The sequence below is a fragment of the Callithrix jacchus genome, chromosome 3 (assembly GCF_049354715.1).
Source record: "Callithrix jacchus isolate 240 chromosome 3, calJac240_pri, whole genome shotgun sequence".
Taxonomy (NCBI): Eukaryota; Metazoa; Chordata; class Mammalia; order Primates; family Cebidae; genus Callithrix; species Callithrix jacchus.
This window is the reverse complement of record NC_133504.1, coordinates 43,801,429-43,818,710: the sequence shown is the minus strand read 5'-3', so window position 1 is coordinate 43,818,710 and position 17,282 is coordinate 43,801,429. Positions and strand designations below refer to the sequence as shown.

Here is a 17,282-nt window from a genome sequence, read left to right as displayed (position 1 = left end):
CAAAAGAATCCAAGGTTAAAAGTTTTTCAGTAGCTGAATTTTCTTCTCTGTCAAAACCAGAATTTGCTGACTTTTAGAGCAAGGGTCATCTATTTGATCAGTACAAAAGTGGTAATTTAGGGAAATGCCCGGGTGGCCTTTTAATGCCCCCTATTGTGCATTGTGTACAAGTATTTCCTAGCCCTCTGGTGCTTCATGTATAGAAAATCTTGTAACAGCCCATTCAGCACTTCTTCACAGCAGCACCAACAAGGGAGTCAATTGTGGTCAAGACTATTCAGATGTGGACACCTGTTCTCTAGAAGTTTTACATAAGCCATAAAGTAACCGTCACTAACTGTTGATAGGGACTCAGTTCAGTTGGGTAACCTTGAAGTGAAGTTGCTTTTTGAAAACTTAGTGAGTTTCTCTTCTTGGTGGTAATGTGCACTGTTAGAGAAGCTGTTATGGAAAGTTTTACTTTGATACCATCTACAAACTCTGAATGTAAAATTAAGAAATATAAGGTCAGTGTTATAACTTCGATTATGTTTAAGTTAATCAGTGTTGTTTAGAAATGTGCTCCAGGCTATTGAAGTATATTTATCCTTAGATCAAATCACCATGTATTACTATTTATTTTAGTTCTACGTTTTTCTCCTTTATTTTTTATTGTTTTTAGCATGTTTGCTTCTAGATAGCCCTCTTCTAATTTGGCCACAATAATAAGCATTCTAAAGGTATCAGTGATTACCAGGTGTCCTGTGTGCTTTATCGACATGAAGTTTTTGTGGAGATTTGTATTACCATTCATAGATTGAAAAACTGGAGCACAAAGAGATGAAATAACTAGCTCAGGACATTAGAGCCAAAAGGCAGGAAGGTCATTCAGCTTGGCTACTGAACCCATGGATTTAACTAACTTGATATTATTGCCAAGTCAGTCTTGCTTCCTAAATCTTTTGTATCTGTCTCCTTAGCTCTACTGCCTTTGTCCTGATTCAGTGACTCATTTCTTATATGTCCATCATTTTCTAATAGGTTTCCTTGCTCCTGATTTTTAAATCTTTTACTCTATTCTATCCTCTGTCTCTTACACTACCAGAAGGGTGATCTTTCTATCCTGATACAATCATGTCACTTTTATGTAGGCTCAACGTTCTTCAGTGGCTTCCCATTACCTGTCGTACTCGATTAAATTTAAATTCTTTAGCATGGCCTATAGGGCTGTTTATTTTCAATTCTGCCTACCTGTCTGATGTTAATTTATTTCATTGTCCTGTTCCAATTTCAGATTCTGACATACTGAATTACCAAATTGTCATTGTGTCTTACAAATCTATGCCTTTGTCCATGCTGTTCTCTTCAGATTCAGAATATTCTACTGATTTCCCTATCCCAATTCACCCAGCCAGCTTTTAACATCCTTCAGAATTTAATTACAGTATTTTAATTCTGTCTGAGATACCTTTTCAGGTATCTAATTTAATAATTATTCCTCTTGATTTTCATTATACCTTACCTTCCTTTATGGTCATTTTTATTATCTTATTGTGTTGTCATTATTTACAAGGTTCTCTTCTTCCTTAGACTGCGAGCTTCTTGAGGATAAATTTATCTGTTCATCTTTATAGCTTTACTTTCCAACACAGTGCCTGGAATGTAGAAAGTGCTCTCTTGAGAACTGTTGAATGAATCAGTGTATCAGTGAATGAATGAATGGTTCTCTTTTGACCCTGAAAGAGGCCAATGAAATTAAATCTTAACTCATACTGTTAAATTCAGTACGAGTTAAGAATAAATTAGGACCTGGTTATGTATGTACCTATGCAACAACCCTGCATGACCTGCACATGTACCCCAGAACCTAAAGTAAAATAAAAATAAAAAAAGAATAAATTAGGATCAGTGTGAAGGACTAATTTATTCTTTCTCAAGTGATATCTACAGTGTAGATTATGTTATTTAAAGTATTGTTAATTCCCAGAATAGGAGATGTGAATTATACTCCTATTATCTCCAAATAAAGAGCTTTAGTTTTAGGGTATAAGCTTTGTGATTCTGATCTTGACTAAATTAGAGGTCACTTTGCTGCTTCTTTGCTGAGTACCAAATAGTTGAGGCTGCTGGATAAATCACTGTTTAATAAGCAAGGTAGGACTATACTTAGGCGTTGTGATAGAGCTATTATGAGGGCTTATAGGATCATGGAGTGATGACAGTGGTGGAGTAACTATCTGAGTTAAGGGGGAGAGAATATTAGAGTGGGGCATCTCACAGAACACAGGATGGTAAGTGCTCTACGATAGATACTTTTGTTACATTCTGAATACTGATGTTGCAGAAATTCATCCAGAGCTGTGTTGTCAAATACAGTAGCCACACATGTCTGGTAAGCACTTGAAATGTGGCTAGTTTGAATTGAGATGAGATAGAAGTGTAAAATACACAGTGGATTTCAAGGACTCATTACCCACTCTCCAAATGAAAAGTACCTCATGAATAATTTTGTTGTATTGATTACATGCCACAATGATTAATATTTGAGATATATTGGGTAAAATGAAATATATTGATAACACAGGTGAAATTAATTTATTGTAGCTACTCGAAAATTTTTAATTACATGTGTTGCTCACATTATATTTTTGTTGTGTGTTGCTAACCCAGACTTATTCTGAGAACCACTGATACTTCTACCTCTTTTAGTATGCCATTCTAGAGTCTGCTGTCCTTAACTGCTTTACCTCATCAGTATTAGGCAGTTCACACATGGTATTTATTCTGCCCTTGCTCTTGTTTTGACATTTACTTGTTTTAACTAGTTTTCAGATTTTGGAAATTTTACTTGTCAGTTAATATTGTAGTTTGGGGGAAATAGTTAATGAGATTAACAAGCAGCTTTCCCCCTGTTCTTATTTGAATAGCTCCTTGTTTTTAAAGAAATGATGATTTCAAAAGCATGAAGTAGAACCTGTATGAGAATTTTATGTATTAATGTATAGTATGAAACTGAATATTATAAATTTCCAACCCATCTTTGAACATATTTTACTCCTTTTGTAGTATGCTTCTCTTATTCTCTTCTTTCCAGGATTGAATATGATGCATATCGCACTGATTTGGAAGAACTGAATCTTGGACCACGTGATGCAAACACTCTGCCAAAGATTGAGCAGTCACAGCATCTCTTCCAAGCACATAAGGAAAAATATGATAAAATGCGCAATGATGTTTCTATCAAATTGAAATTTCTAGAAGAAAATAAGGTAAATTCTTTACCTTCTGAGGTCTTTCTGTGGACTTTAAAGTCACCTTCAAGAGAGGTAGTCAGTTTTTGTTTCTTTTAACTCTTGTATGACAGTTGCAAGGAGGAATTCCATTCATAATCAGTGTTTGAGTTTTTAGAAGTATACAAAATATATTTACCTGTCTTTGATAAAAGTTGCAATGCCACTATTTCAGTCTTTCACATATAACACATGGCAGAAAGTATTTGATAGATGGCCATTGATCTTTGGATTGGCATTGGTAGCAAGTGTTTTAAAAAGTTAAATAGCTCTTCCCTTTTGCGGTCATCACCAAAGTGGGAGCAGCCAAAATGAAGTGCAGTCCCTTTGTGACTTCTGACCTTCATTCTTGAAGCAAGAATCGCAAAAGGCATTTCAGTGCACCTTCCCACATTCGCAGGAAGATTATGTCCTCCCCTCTTTCCAAAGATCTGAGACAGTAAGTACTACGTGCGATCCATGCCCATCCGAAAGGATGATGAAGTTCAGGTTGTACGAGGATACTATAAAGGTCAGCAGATTGGCAAAGTAGTCCAGGTTTGCAGGAAGAAATATGTAATCTACATTGAATGAGTGCAGCGGGAAAAGGCTAATGGCATAACTGTCCACATAGGCATTCACCCCAGCAAGGTGGTTATCACTAGGCTAAAACTGGACAAAGACTGCAAAAAGATCCTTGAACGGAAAGCCAAATCTTGCCAAGTAGGAAAGGAAAAGGGCAAATACAAGGAAGAAACAATTGAGAAGATGCAGGATAAAGTCATCTTATATACAAGCTTTGATTAAAACTTGAAAAAAAAAGTTAAATAGTGATAGGTTACGCTGTGAATGTGTTGAAGCTTTTCTATTAATGGTAGGTGCAGATTTCAGGAAAATAATTACAGCAATCTTCTCAGTAACTGGTAAATGAAAAATAACTAAAAGATCTAGCTTAGGGTTGCAGTTTACATAACCTAGAAGGAAGAAGCCAAGAGATCAATTTTCCACATTTTTTTCATAGGTGAACACATCTAAGAACTAGAGTAATGAGGGCTGAACTGGACCAGCTACAGGTTTCAGCAGGAAGTGGATTCATTTAATAATAGACTCCTGTGTTTTGGTTTAAGTAAAAGGACAGTTTCTCATGTTTGACATATCTCTTATTACTTGCATACCCAGTTTTGTATGATTGCAGTTCTGGAAATGGGAGAGCCAGTAGTGAGGTTGGTACAGAATAGGTGTAGGACAGTTCTGTGAAGATGGGTCTCACCATTGCATTGTTGTTTTTTCTGTGCGTTTCACATCCTATGAGGTCACAACAGGTCTTCAGCTGCACTCTCTTCCAGGTCCCCTCTTAAAATTATTTTTCAGTTCTCTCAAGAAACAGTAATGTTTATATTCTCCCCCGTAACATCAAAGGGCATTATATTAAACTATAATTTTCAGTATCTTATTGTTTTCTTTAACATTTCCTTAGAAACTCTTCTTTTTTTTTTTTTAGATGCATTTTAGGTTTTGGGGTACATGTGAAGAACATGCAAGATTGTTGCATAGGTACACACAAGGCAGTGTGATTTGCTGCCTTCCTCCCCTTCACCTATATCTGGCATTTCTCCCCTTGCTATCTCTCCCCAACTCCCCACCCCCTGTTGTCCCTCCCCTATTTCCTCCTAACAGACCCCAGTGTGTGGTGCTCCCCTCCCTGTGTCCATGTGTTCTCATTGTTCAACACCTGCCTAAGAGTGAGAACATGTGGTGTTTGATTTTTTGTTCTTGTGTCAGTTTGCTGAGAATGATGGTTTCCAGGTTCATCCATGTCCCTACAAAGGACACAAACTCATTGTTTTTGATGGCTGCATAATATTCCATGGTGTATATGTGCCACATTTTCCCTGTCCAGTCTATCATTGATGGGCATTTGGGTTGATTCCAGGTCTTTGCTATTGTAAACTGTGCTGCAGTGAACATTCGTGTGCATGTGTCCTTATAGTAGAATGATTTATAATCCTTTGGATATATACCCAGTAATGGGGTTGCTGGGTCAAATGGAATTTCTATTTCTAGGTCCTTGAGGAATTGCCAAACTGTCTTCCACAATGGTTGATCTAATTTACACTCCCACCAACAGTGTGAAAGTGTTCCTCTTTCTCCACATCCTCTCCAGCATTTGTTGTCTCCAGATTTTTTAATGATCACATTGTAACTGGCGTGAGATGGTATCTCAATGTGGTTTTGATTTGCATTTCTCTAATGACGAGTGATGATGAGCATTTTTTCATATGTTTGTTGGCCTCATGTATGTCTTCTTTTGTAAAGTATCTGCTCATATCCTTCACCCACTTTTGAATGGGCTTATTTGTGTTTTTCTTGTAAATCCGTTTTAGTTCTTTGTAAATTCTGGATATCAGCCCTTTGTCAGATGGGTAAACTGCAAAAATTTGTTCCCATTCTGTTGGTTGCCGATTCACTCTAATGATTGTTTCTTTTGCCGTGCAGAAGCTGTGGAGTTTGATTAGGTCCCATTTGTCTATTTTGGCTTTTGTTGCCAATGCTTTTGGTGTTTTGTTCATGAAGTCCTTGCCTACGCCTATGTCCTGAATGGTTTTGCCTAGGTTTTCTTCTAGGGTTTTTATGGTGTTAGGTCCTATGTTTAAGTCTTTAATCCATCTGGAGTTAATTTTAGTGTCAGGAAGGGGTCCAGTTTCTGCTTTCTGCACATGGCTAGCCAGTTTTCTCAACACCATTTATTAAACAGGGAATCCTTTCCCCATTGCTTGTTTCTGTCAGGTTTGTCAAATATCGGATGGTTGTAGATATATTGTGTTGCCTCCAAGGCCTCTGTTCTGTTCCATTGGTCTATATCTCTGTTTTGGTACCAGTACCCTGCTGTTTTGATTACTGTAGCCTTGTAGTATAGTTTGAAGTCAGGTAGTGTGATGCCTCCAGCTTTGTTCTTTTTGCTTAGAATTGACTTGGCTATGCAGGCTCTCTTTTGGTTCCATATGAAGTTTAAGGTGGTTTTTTTCCAGTTCTGTGAAGAAGGTCATTGGTAGCTTGATGGGGATAGTGTTGAATCTGTAAATTACTTTGGGCAGTATGGCCATTTTCACAATATTGATTCTTCCTAACCCTGAACATGGAATGTTTCTCCATCTGTTTGTGTCCTCTCTTATTTCGTTGAGCAGTGGTTTGTAGTTCTCCTTGAAGAGGTCCTTTACGTTCCTTGTTAGTTGTATTCCTAGGTATTTTATTCTCTGTAGCAATTGTGAATGGCAATTCGTTCTTGATTTGGCTCTCTTTAAGTCTGTTATTGGTGTATAGGAATGCTTGTGATTTTTGCACGTTGATTTTGTATCCTGAGACTTTGGTGAAGTTGCTTATCAGTTTCAGGAGATTTTGGGCTGAGACGATGGGGTCTTCTAGATATACAATCATGTCGTCTGCAAATAGAGACAATTTGACTTCCTCCTTTCCTAATTGAATACCCTTTATTTCTTTTTCTTGCCTGATTGCTCTGGCTCCTTAGAAACTCTTATGGCTGTGAAACCTATAGAATAATATATTTCTTTTGGATCCACCTAGTCTAGCACTATCACTGACTTTTTTTTAAGCTGCTATGGATGAAAATTACTTGCCAGAAAACATTATAGTGGCAATAGAGGAAACCTCGACAGAGTTGTCAGACAAATTGCCTGGCATCATTCAGAGTACATTGTAGCCTTCTGGCATTCGTTAACTGAGCCCATAAGATTGTATTCATTTTAGTCATATATATATGTACTGCTTACACTGTTCAATATTTTAATGGATGCAAATATATCAATACTTTGATAATAGATATTGTATATTTTAAATATAAAAATTTTTGACATTCCACCTTATCATCACTACGAAATAATACTAAAAGAGGTATGCTAGAGGAATACACATGTTTGATAGAAAAGTAGACTAACATAGTGAAACCTATGGTTCACATGATTTAAAGGAAGAGAAAAATCAAAAGGGGAAGCCAGATTATACTGAGCCCTGAGCACATACAGACTGAATTGTGGCCTTGGAAGGGACTTAGACTGAGCAGGGAGGGAAGAAGGAGACACCTTCATAGACAGCCAGGTCGTCTTTATAAATTTTAAATGTCAGTCAGTTGGATCTTACTTCTAACTTTATCTGGTAGGTATTGAAGAATTTTTAAAGTTGAGAATAGCAGGGAAAAAAAAAAAACCATCATTTAAAAAGACTCTTTAGTCACCATAATTTAAAGGAAGAAAGAAAGTAGAAGCACACGTACTAATGAGGAATCTTTTATAGCCAAATGAAATGCTTAAGAGCTTGCACTAGGGTCTTTGCAATAGCAGCAGGAATGAAGGAGTATGGTGGGGATTTAAAGGCTGTATGAGAGGAGTTGGAAATTAAAATAGGAAGCTGGTATGGCCTGAAGAGGGTAAAAGTATAGGATTGGGAATTTTTTCTATTTGATCCAGTGTTTAGTTTGAGATGATGACAAAATACTCAAGTGGAAACAATTGGTAGGAATTTGATGATGTGTGTTTAGAGTTTGGATGAACAGAATCAGGGCTTCAGATAGAAAGGTTTGGAAGTCATTGCTTTAAGAATAATGTCATTACATTTTCTCTTCTTTTTTACTGTTCAGTAAAAATAGAAAATTGCTTCTAAAGGATTTTACATTCTTAGATGATGTCTTTGTCTTTTGGGGCTGCTGTAACAAAAAACCATAAACTGAGTAGCTTATAAACAAGAGAGAATTATTTCTTCCAGTTCTAGAGTCTGGGAAGTTCACAATGAAGGTACCAGTGTCTGGTGAGGGCCTGCCTTCTGACTCATAGGTGGCTCCTTGCTGTGTCTTCGCACTGGAACCGGGAGGGGTCTCTCCCATTCCTTTATTATAAGGACACATTGCTTTTATGAGGACTCTACCCCCATGGCTTAATCACCTCCCAAAGATGATTAGTACCTCCTAATACCATCACATTGTGGGTGACGATTTCAGCATTTGAACTTGGCAGGGGACACATTCACACTGTGGCAGATAGGATAGATATTCTTTGTTTTGGCTTTCCACCGTTGTCGTCAAGCTAAGTTTGAATTTGAACTCAGTAATTGGCTGTGTCTAAAGTAAAACCTGTAAAGAAACCTTGGTCTCTGTATCTTTTTTAACTCTTCAAAATGATAAAGAGATATTGTCGGACCGTTATTTTAAACAGTAATTGTCATTTAGAAGACAAAGATCCATGAGAGAACTTTTCTTTATTTTTTTGTTGTTGTTTAGCAATGTTTATTCTTATTCTGTTATTTTTAATAGCATTAAAAAGGGAGGAAAAGCAGGTGTTTAGCCTAGAAACTGTCTATCATCCCTGTTTGTTTTCTTGGCAATTCGAAATGCCTCAAGTCTAGGTTTTTTGTTGTTTTGTTAAAATCTAGGTGAATTTGTACCTCGACATCACTTTTATATGTAGTTACCAGGTAGGCTGCTTAGCACTTTAATTTGTTTGTTTGTTTTTGTTTTTGTTTGAGATGGGGAGTCTGGGGAGTCTCACTCTGTTGCCCGCCCACACTGGAGTGCAGTGATGTGATAGCTCACTGCAGCCTCCACCTCCTGGGTTCAAGCACTTCTCCTGTCTCAGCCTCCCTGTAGCTGGGATTACAGGTGCTTACCACCATGCCCAGCTAATTTTTTTTTTTTCTGTATTTTTAGTAGAGGCGGGTTTCACCATGTTGGCAAGACTGGTCTTGAACTCCTGACCTCAGGTGGTCTGCCCACCTTGGCGTCCCAAAGTGCTGGGATTACAGGTGTCAGCCACTGCACCAGGCCCAACACTTTAATTTGAATAAAACATGTATATGCTTCCTATTTCTTCCTCCCAACCACTCCCCATCCCCTGCTTCTTTTTCCCAAAGATACTGGATCTCACTGTGTGGCCCAGGTTAGATTTGAACTTCTGGGCTCAAGCAATTTTCCCACCTCAGCCTCTCAAGCAGCCTGCACTACAGGCGCATGCCACCATATCCAGCTAGTGGTCTTCCTATTTCTTAACAGGAAGAAATGAAACATCAATGAATGTGCTGTTCTATAATTTGATAATGTCCTAAAGACTACTGCAGTATATACACCTGCTTTTGCAGCCTCTCTCTCTGTCTCTCTCTCTCTGTCTCTCTCTCTCTCTCTCTCTCTGTCTCTCTCTCTCTCTCTCTCTCTCCTCTCTCTTTCGGTTCTCATATCATGGCTTTTGGAATATCTTTTCATAACACTTCTAAAATGAGAAGCCAGATAACCAAACAGTGAGAATAGGGCATAAAGTAAAAGCAAATAGTCCTTGAATATGGGACTGAAAGCCAGCCCTGTGTCTCAAGTAATAAGTTTTAGCATTTAGTATTTTTGTTTGTTCTCTTAGAACTTTTTTAAATTTTGAGGCAGATGAGGTGTTAGGTTCTTAGCTATGAAACTGATGTGTTTATATGTACTTAGTCTAGCTTTTCTTCGCTCTGGCAAAACAAAGAGGGTAGGTATATAAAATACACACATTTCTGCATATGTGCGTGATAAATGCATCTAAGGGTATTTGTCATTTACCCTTAATGAAAACCTGTGTTCTATTTATGGTCTATATTTTCTACCTCTTCACCTGGTGATTTAGCTGTGTTTGCCTTTAACCTAAACAATCCTTATTCATCTCTGATATTCTCTTCTTTGTTTACTAAACCACATTGATTTGTGTAGCAGTAAAGACATAGCTCATTCATCTTCTAATGTTTCTCCTTTCATCAGTATTTCTCCTTTTTTAGACCTTTAAATAATGTAACTTGAGCTGTTTTGTGACTTAAGACAGTTTGTTTACCTGTTATTGTTTCTTTCTTGATTTAAAACAAAACATAGGCTACTTCAGTAAAGAGAAAGAATCATAGACATTTCTGGTGCTTTGTAGACTTCGTGAGACTAGATACCATGCTTTATTTTACATCCTTCATAAAGCCTAGCAACATTGCAGGTTTATAGTACTCATTCAGCAAGTGCATGTTTGCATTCCTCCCAGAATTAGAGATATGCTACAGGGATTGGAAGGAGATGGAAGTGAATGAAAGTCAACTGTTTTCTGCAGTGTTTACTGTTTACATGGGAAGAGAAGCAAAAAGTTAAAAATATGCAGATCAATGTAAGCAACTCATGTTTGTGTTTTTAGATAGCTTTTTATGTGGCTTGGAACTATAAAGATGTGAAAAAATAGTTGAAGGTTAATTTTTTTCTTTAAGATGACTATAATTTAACTTGGGAATGATAAATCTCAAGGGCTATGAATATACTGGGAGTGGGATCTGAATGTATCAAAAGATTCAACAGTAGTTTGGGGTATAAATATAAAAAGTAACAATTTTATTCTTATTTTAAGAAGTATAAAATATACTCCTGCTTTAAGGTAATGTCAATTAAATTAGCTATAATCATTAAATACAGGCTTGTTTTATTATTATTTTATATTTTAGTGACTTAAAGGATGACAGAGGAGGCAGAAAAAGATGAACCAGACCTGGGATCTATCCTGGACACATATTTGATTAGTTCAGTTACTTAATCTAAAAAATTTTTTTCTTAAAATTTATAGTCATTCCTAATCTTAGATTGATATGAAAACTGTTGTTTTCACTAACAGTGTTTTCATATACAATCACAATACAATACCATTCGTGTATATTAGGATTTCTTTTCTAATATATTATTTAATACACCTGTAATCCTAGCACTTTGGGAGGCTGAGGCAGATAGATCCCTTGAGGTCAGGAGTTTGAAACCAGCCTGGCCAACACGGTGAAACCCCATCTCTACTAAAAATACAAAAATTAGCTGGATATGGTGGTGTGTGCCCATAATTCCAGCTACTGCAGAGGCTGAGGCAGGAGAATCACTTGAACCCCAGGAGGCGGAGTTTGCAGTGAGCTGAGATCACGAGACTGCACTCCAGCATGGGTGACAGAGCAAGACTCCATCTCAAAAAATAAAAGATAAAAAATAAAGTGCTCAAAGCCTAGTACTTTTTTGTAAAAATACACTAAAGATTTGGGAAAGCTTTGAGCACAGAGGTATTTTTTGCTTACTAAAACTTTTTCTTTGAGAGGAAAAAATATAAACCTCAGAATTTAAAAAATGGATACTTGTTGCCAAAGTTTAAGGAGCATGTTAATTAATACCTACTGTGTACAAGCAGATATATTTTTGAAATTTCTTTTCCCATTGTCAGAAGAAGAGGAACCCTAACTTCTTCTCGTACTTTTAAAATATTCATGCCAGTGACTTAATGTCACCTTTACTTCCAAAGCAAAAACAGTAGTACTTTTGGTATGTGCTTCTAGGGAAAGTGAGTTGAGTTATATCAGTGAAAGAACTGCCTGGTTTTAAATTTTAAAATAAGCATTTATGGATTTAAGTCTGTAAGTGTAATAAGCAGAGTTCATAGTGCTGCACCCAAAAGAACCTGCCTTTCCACACTGTGCCAAATATTACCTACATTTGGATCCTATGAGTCATTCTCTTATTCACGCAACTTTACTTCCAGACTTAATTTTGGTTGTGACTGGTGCTTTCAAGGGAAGGTACCTGGTCAGTTAAGAGTGGCTGGGGAAGGCTTCCATGAGGAAGTGATATTGAACATTAACATCACTTAATGTTGAGAAAGTAAGAAATTGAGAAGCAGAAGAGTATTCCAGGAAAGGATACCAGCATGCGTCACTGCCTCGTGGCAGGAGACAATGTGGTATGGTGAAAGAATGAATGTAACTAGAGCCATTGTGACCAGAGCATAGAGGGAAGGCTGGAGAGGTAAGTTGAGGTCAGACTATGCAAGCCTGATAAAATAAACTTTTCCACATTGAGGAAAAGTTTATTTTAATATCAGTGGGAAGCCATTGAAATAATTCTTAGCAAATGATAGGTCTAAAATATGGAGGATAGATCTCAATGGGGCCTAAGAGTAAGTATAGTAGCTTAGACAAGAGATGGTAGGAGGTTGGATTAGAGTAGTAATAGTGGAAATGGAGTGAACGGGAGGCTTCAGGAGATATTTAAAAGATAAAACAAATACATATAAAATAGAGCAGACTGATGTATAATTGGCACCTTTGACAGTTTATTCCTTTATTCATCAAATATTGGTGAAGTGCCATTTATGCATTCATTCATTTATGTATTTATTTATTTATTTGAGACAGTGTCTCACTGTGTTGCCCAGGCTGGAGTGCAGTGGTGCAGTCATAGCTTACTGTATCCTTGAACTCCTGGCCTTAAATGATCCTCCCATCTCAGCCTTCCAAGTAGCTGAGAGTAGTGGTACATGCCGCTGCACTTGGCTAATTTTTTGTTTTTCCTTTTTTTTTTTTTGAGATAGAGTTTTGTTCTGTCATCCAGGCTAGAGTACAGTGGTGTCATCACGGCCCACTGCAGCCTCAACCTCCCAGGCTCAAGTAGTTCTTCCACCTCAGCCTCTAGAGTAGCTGGGATGACAGGCATGTGCCACCATGCATGGATAATTTTTTTATTTTTTGTAGAGACAGAATCTCACTATGTTGCCCAGGCTATTTTCAAACTCCTGGCCTCAAGCAGTCCTCCTGCCTCAGCCTCCCAAAGAGCTAGGATTACAGGTGTGAGCTGCCATGCCAGGTCTTGTGGATTGCTTTTTATGTGCCAGTCACTGAGTTAGGTAATAGAGGTATAATAGTCTTACAATCATAGAGATTATAGTCAAGTAGGAGAAATAGGCATTAACCAAACAATTACATATACAAGCTATGGTAAGTGTGATGAAGGGAAAATAGAAATATTATGTCAGTATACAGGGGACTTGGACAGGTGTGTTGGGGGGCATCATGGAAGGCCTCCCTGCAGCAGTGACATTGGGACCAAGATCCAAAGAGAGGAATAAAGGTGTGTGATGGAAGGATATTTTAAATAGAAGAAACAGCATATGCTGATGGTCAGTGAGGCTAGAGCATAATGGGGATGGGGAGAATAGCACTGGATGAAGCTGGAAAGGTGGTTTAGGGCCTAAACAAAGATGAAATGACTTAGGTACAAGGTTATTCATTGCAGCATCACTTGTTATATTAAAAGATTAGAAAGAACTCAGTGAAAGAACTCAGCAGTAAAGGACTAATTGAATAAACTGTTTTTTTCATACAGTGAAATACTTTGCAGCTGTTTTAAAAAAATGAGAATACTAATAATAGAAAGATCCTCAGGACATACAGTTAAATGAAAAGAGCAAAGAACAAAGTAATGTTTATTGTGTAGTATCTTTTGTGTTAGAAAAGAAAGAAAAATGTATAATCATATTTTCATATATTTACATAAAGAAAAACTGGAAGGATTAACTAACAAAATCAGTTACCTATAGAGGGAACAGGGTAAGTGGAAAGAGGAATGAAAATGAAACGTCTCATTGTATACTTTTGGTATCTTTTTAATTTTGAACCACATTTGTGTCTTACCTATTCAAAAAAATAATACTTTTAAATGGATAGAAAAATAAGTTAGCTAGAAAATGTTTTTTAAATACTATGCCTTATCCTTTTTCCAAAATGAGACTTAAAATAGATTTGTATTTCCCAAATAAAGAGTCTTTCATTTTCCTCTTAGCTCAAAATTAGATGATCAATTCTGTGTTGGTGAAAATAGAAAAAGTTAATTTAGAATATGAGTCCTGTTGCAACATCATTCTTAAATGACAGAGTAGAAACAGTGTGATATCGTACCTTTCATTTATAGAAGAAAATATTTTCACTTATGGTGCAACATTTGCTGCTGTTAGTGGTTTGTCTTTCTAAACCCACATGGAGGAGGAAAAATTTGCTGTGGTTTGCATTGCCTTCTTTCTCCCTTTAGAAATGAGGCAGAAATTAACTTTGTATAAACCATACAATGAAAAAGAATTGTGAGTCATAGGCTAATTTTGAAACTGGATTCATCCAACCCATACCTGTTTGGAATCAATCAAGGTAATTTTAAGTGTTGAAGAGTGAATAGGGATGAAAGCCTGAGTGGATGCTGGGGAGAAGCACACCTTACCAATTCATATAGTTTTTTTTTGTCAGTTGTGCTAAGATTCCGACATGACAATTTTTGTAAGGGAGGAGTATTTTGTATTCAGTATTGAAAAGCTTTCCAGGAAGGATAGCTTTATAATCACGAATTGCTGTTCTTATAGACTTTCTTCTTTTCGGCAATCATAAGGTACTTATGTATTTTCTAACCCTTTTTGGTCAGAAGTGATCAACTTATTGTAGAGTAGGATTATAGTTTCTTATTCTGCTGTATATGTTGGAGATGAGGGAATTGTTCCTTTCACTTTGAGTGAAAGGAATTCACTTATAAAAATTTACTTTTTAATCATTATTGCTGTGATGTGTCTGTTCTAACGGTTGATATGTGTATATTCTTCAGATCACATTTCACTTATTTTGCCAACCTTTGGTGTTATCTAAGTTGGTTTGCCAGGTTTTATGATAAAGCTGACTTTTTAAGTGATCAGTGTGGTACTTGAACAGATTACTAATAACTGCATTGGTTGTACTGTTGATGGTGGTGCTGGTGCTTACAGCTGTGACATTGCTATACTTTTTTAGTTCTAAGTAGTTATGATTCCCTCAGTTTGCTTAAAAGTAAAACCTTTATTAGTATTTCCGAGTAATTAGTATTTCTGATGGGCCATTGGTTTGACTAGTTCTATTGCCCAGTGTCCAAAGGCCAGTGAGCACAGCGTCTGCACAGCATGCTATTACTACTTACAAGCTTTTTAAAAAGAAGAGTAATTGTTTTATCATAACAATTTTGATAAAGCTTTTCCATTGGATGGGCCTTTGGTTTGACTAGTTCCTATTGCCCAGTGTCCAAAGGCCAGTGAGCACAGCGTCTGCACAGCATGCTATTACTACTTACAAGCTTTTTAAAAAGAAGAGTAATTGTTTGATCATAACAATTTTGATAAAGCTTTTCCATTGGATGGGCCTTTGGTTTGACTAGTTCCTATTGCCCAGTGTCCAAAGGCCGGTGAACACAGGGTCTGCTGATCCTTGTGGTGAGTTGGTCCCATTTTGTCACTTAGCAGATAGCTCCAACAGATCTGGGTACCTGAGCTTTCTGTTTCTTGTGATCTAAATACAGAATTCATGATTCTCTCCATTCCCTCCCACAACTGCCTACATATTTACCCCTTTTTTATGGATTTCATAGGGATTTGTGAGTACTCAAGGGACAGGGACTAATTCTTAACTTGAGATCAGGAATGGGGTAAAGATCTGAGAGAAGTTATAGAGTGATTAAAAAAGAAAGCATTGGTGGGATCTCTTCCTCTTTCTATGCCCTGTGGCCTCCCATGCAGTTCCTGGAATCTCATTACCCCTAATTCTGTGATTGTGGACTTCTGTGTGTTTGTAAAGAGTATTCAGTGCTTTCAAGTCCATGATTGTCAGACTTGTCTGTTAGGTTAATAGCATTCTCCAAACTTTTTTTGAAATAACTTTATGTCTCAACCCTGATCGATGAAATGAAATACCCAATTCCTTACCTACTCTTCCGTACCCAAATGGATTTTGGACTAGGAGAGCAGATGGTAATTTATGATACTTTATGTTTTCTCTGCCAACTTGAAAGTGTGTTTATCACTCCCTCCTCCCCATAATTCCCGGGCCTTTCTCCAGTGAACGCACATATCATACTATGTTGTGATTGCCTGCTGGTGTTTTTCCGCCTAGAGGTAAGCTCCATGGATCCATCTGTAGAGCATTGCCTCCCTACGTTGAGTATTGAGTTAGTGAATGGACACTAATCTTTGAGTACTATAATCTGTAAATGGAAGATGCTTGCTATAATGATTTTTGTATGCTATAATATCTATATCTAGATGAATATATACCAGTGCACAGATGATAATGCTGGGCTTCAGAGAGGTTAAGTAGTTTGTTCAAAGTCTCACAACCAGACCAAGATTAAAATCTAAATCTCTCTGACTCCACAGCCCTGTTTTTAGTTAAGTATAATACCGTGCTGTAATGCTGCCCAAGGTTAAGATTGTTAAGATAGCAGAGAGAGAAGATGGAAAGAATACCTTGGAAAACAGAAGTTGTATTGATCACGTCTAAACTTGGAGCTCTTGGAAGGAAGGAAAGGAGGGAGAAATGGGCAGAGGGACAAGTGAGGGACGGATTGATGGGCGGGAACCAACACTGTAAAATCATAGAACAAAAAAGGCGATAGACTTTTTTGCTAAAGGTGAGAAAAATCTTCCTCTGGTAAGATTCTGAAGGCATCTTCCACCTTCAGAATTTTAACGTATCTAATTCCTGGATAAAGAATTATAAGACATCACCACAGTTCTGTAACCTGTTGTTACTGGAGTCTATAGATAACGTTTCATCAATTATCTTCTCTTCAATGTATCTAATTCCTGGATAAAGAATTATAAGACATCACCACAGTTCTGTGACCTGCTATTACTGGAGTCTCTAGATAATGTTTCATCGATTGTCTTCTTTTCAGAACAGAGAACTGCCTTTTTTTTTTTTCCTTCTGTAAGGACTCTTTTTTTTTTTTTTAACCCTCTGCTTGTGGGTGATTTGTTGAAACCTATTGCAATGAGTCAGAAAAATAAAAAGAACTATCCTTCCATAGAATAGTTTTTGTAGCCCGTATTTGTCTTTGCTTCCCTCACTCCCTTCCCAGTGCCCACACCCGTATTTTTGATAGTATTTCTCTTTCTCAATCAGTAGTTGCTTTTTTTTCTTTTTGCCATCTCACTCTGTCAACCCAGGCTGGAGTGCAATGGCCCAATCTCGGCTCACTGCAACTTCTGCCTCCTAGGTTCAAGCAGTTTTTCTGACTCCACCTCCCAAGCAGCTGGGACTACAGGCATATACCACCACACTTTGCTAATTTTTGTATTTTTCATAGAGATGAGGTTTCAGTATGTTGGCCAGGCTAGTCTCGAACTCCTGACCTCGTGATCCTCCTGCCTTGAACTCCGAAAGTGCTGAAAT

General features: G+C 37.3%; 1 protein-coding gene and 1 pseudogene across 8 annotated transcripts in view; both read left to right on the top strand.

Annotated features, from left to right (window-relative positions):
* ARFIP1 (ARF interacting protein 1) overlaps positions 1-17,282 on the top strand; it is a 125,587-nt gene that overhangs the window by 99,458 nt on the left and 8,847 nt on the right. For all 8 annotated transcript variants that reach the window (XM_002745392.6, XM_002745391.6, XM_035292854.3 and 5 more), the window contains one exon: positions 3,074-3,248. In XM_002745392.6, coding sequence (XP_002745438.1) covers positions 3,074-3,248 — 175 coding nt within the window. The remainder of the gene's footprint in view (positions 1-3,073; positions 3,249-17,282) is intronic.
* On the top strand, positions 3,459-4,178 carry LOC144581923 (large ribosomal subunit protein uL24 pseudogene; annotated as a pseudogene).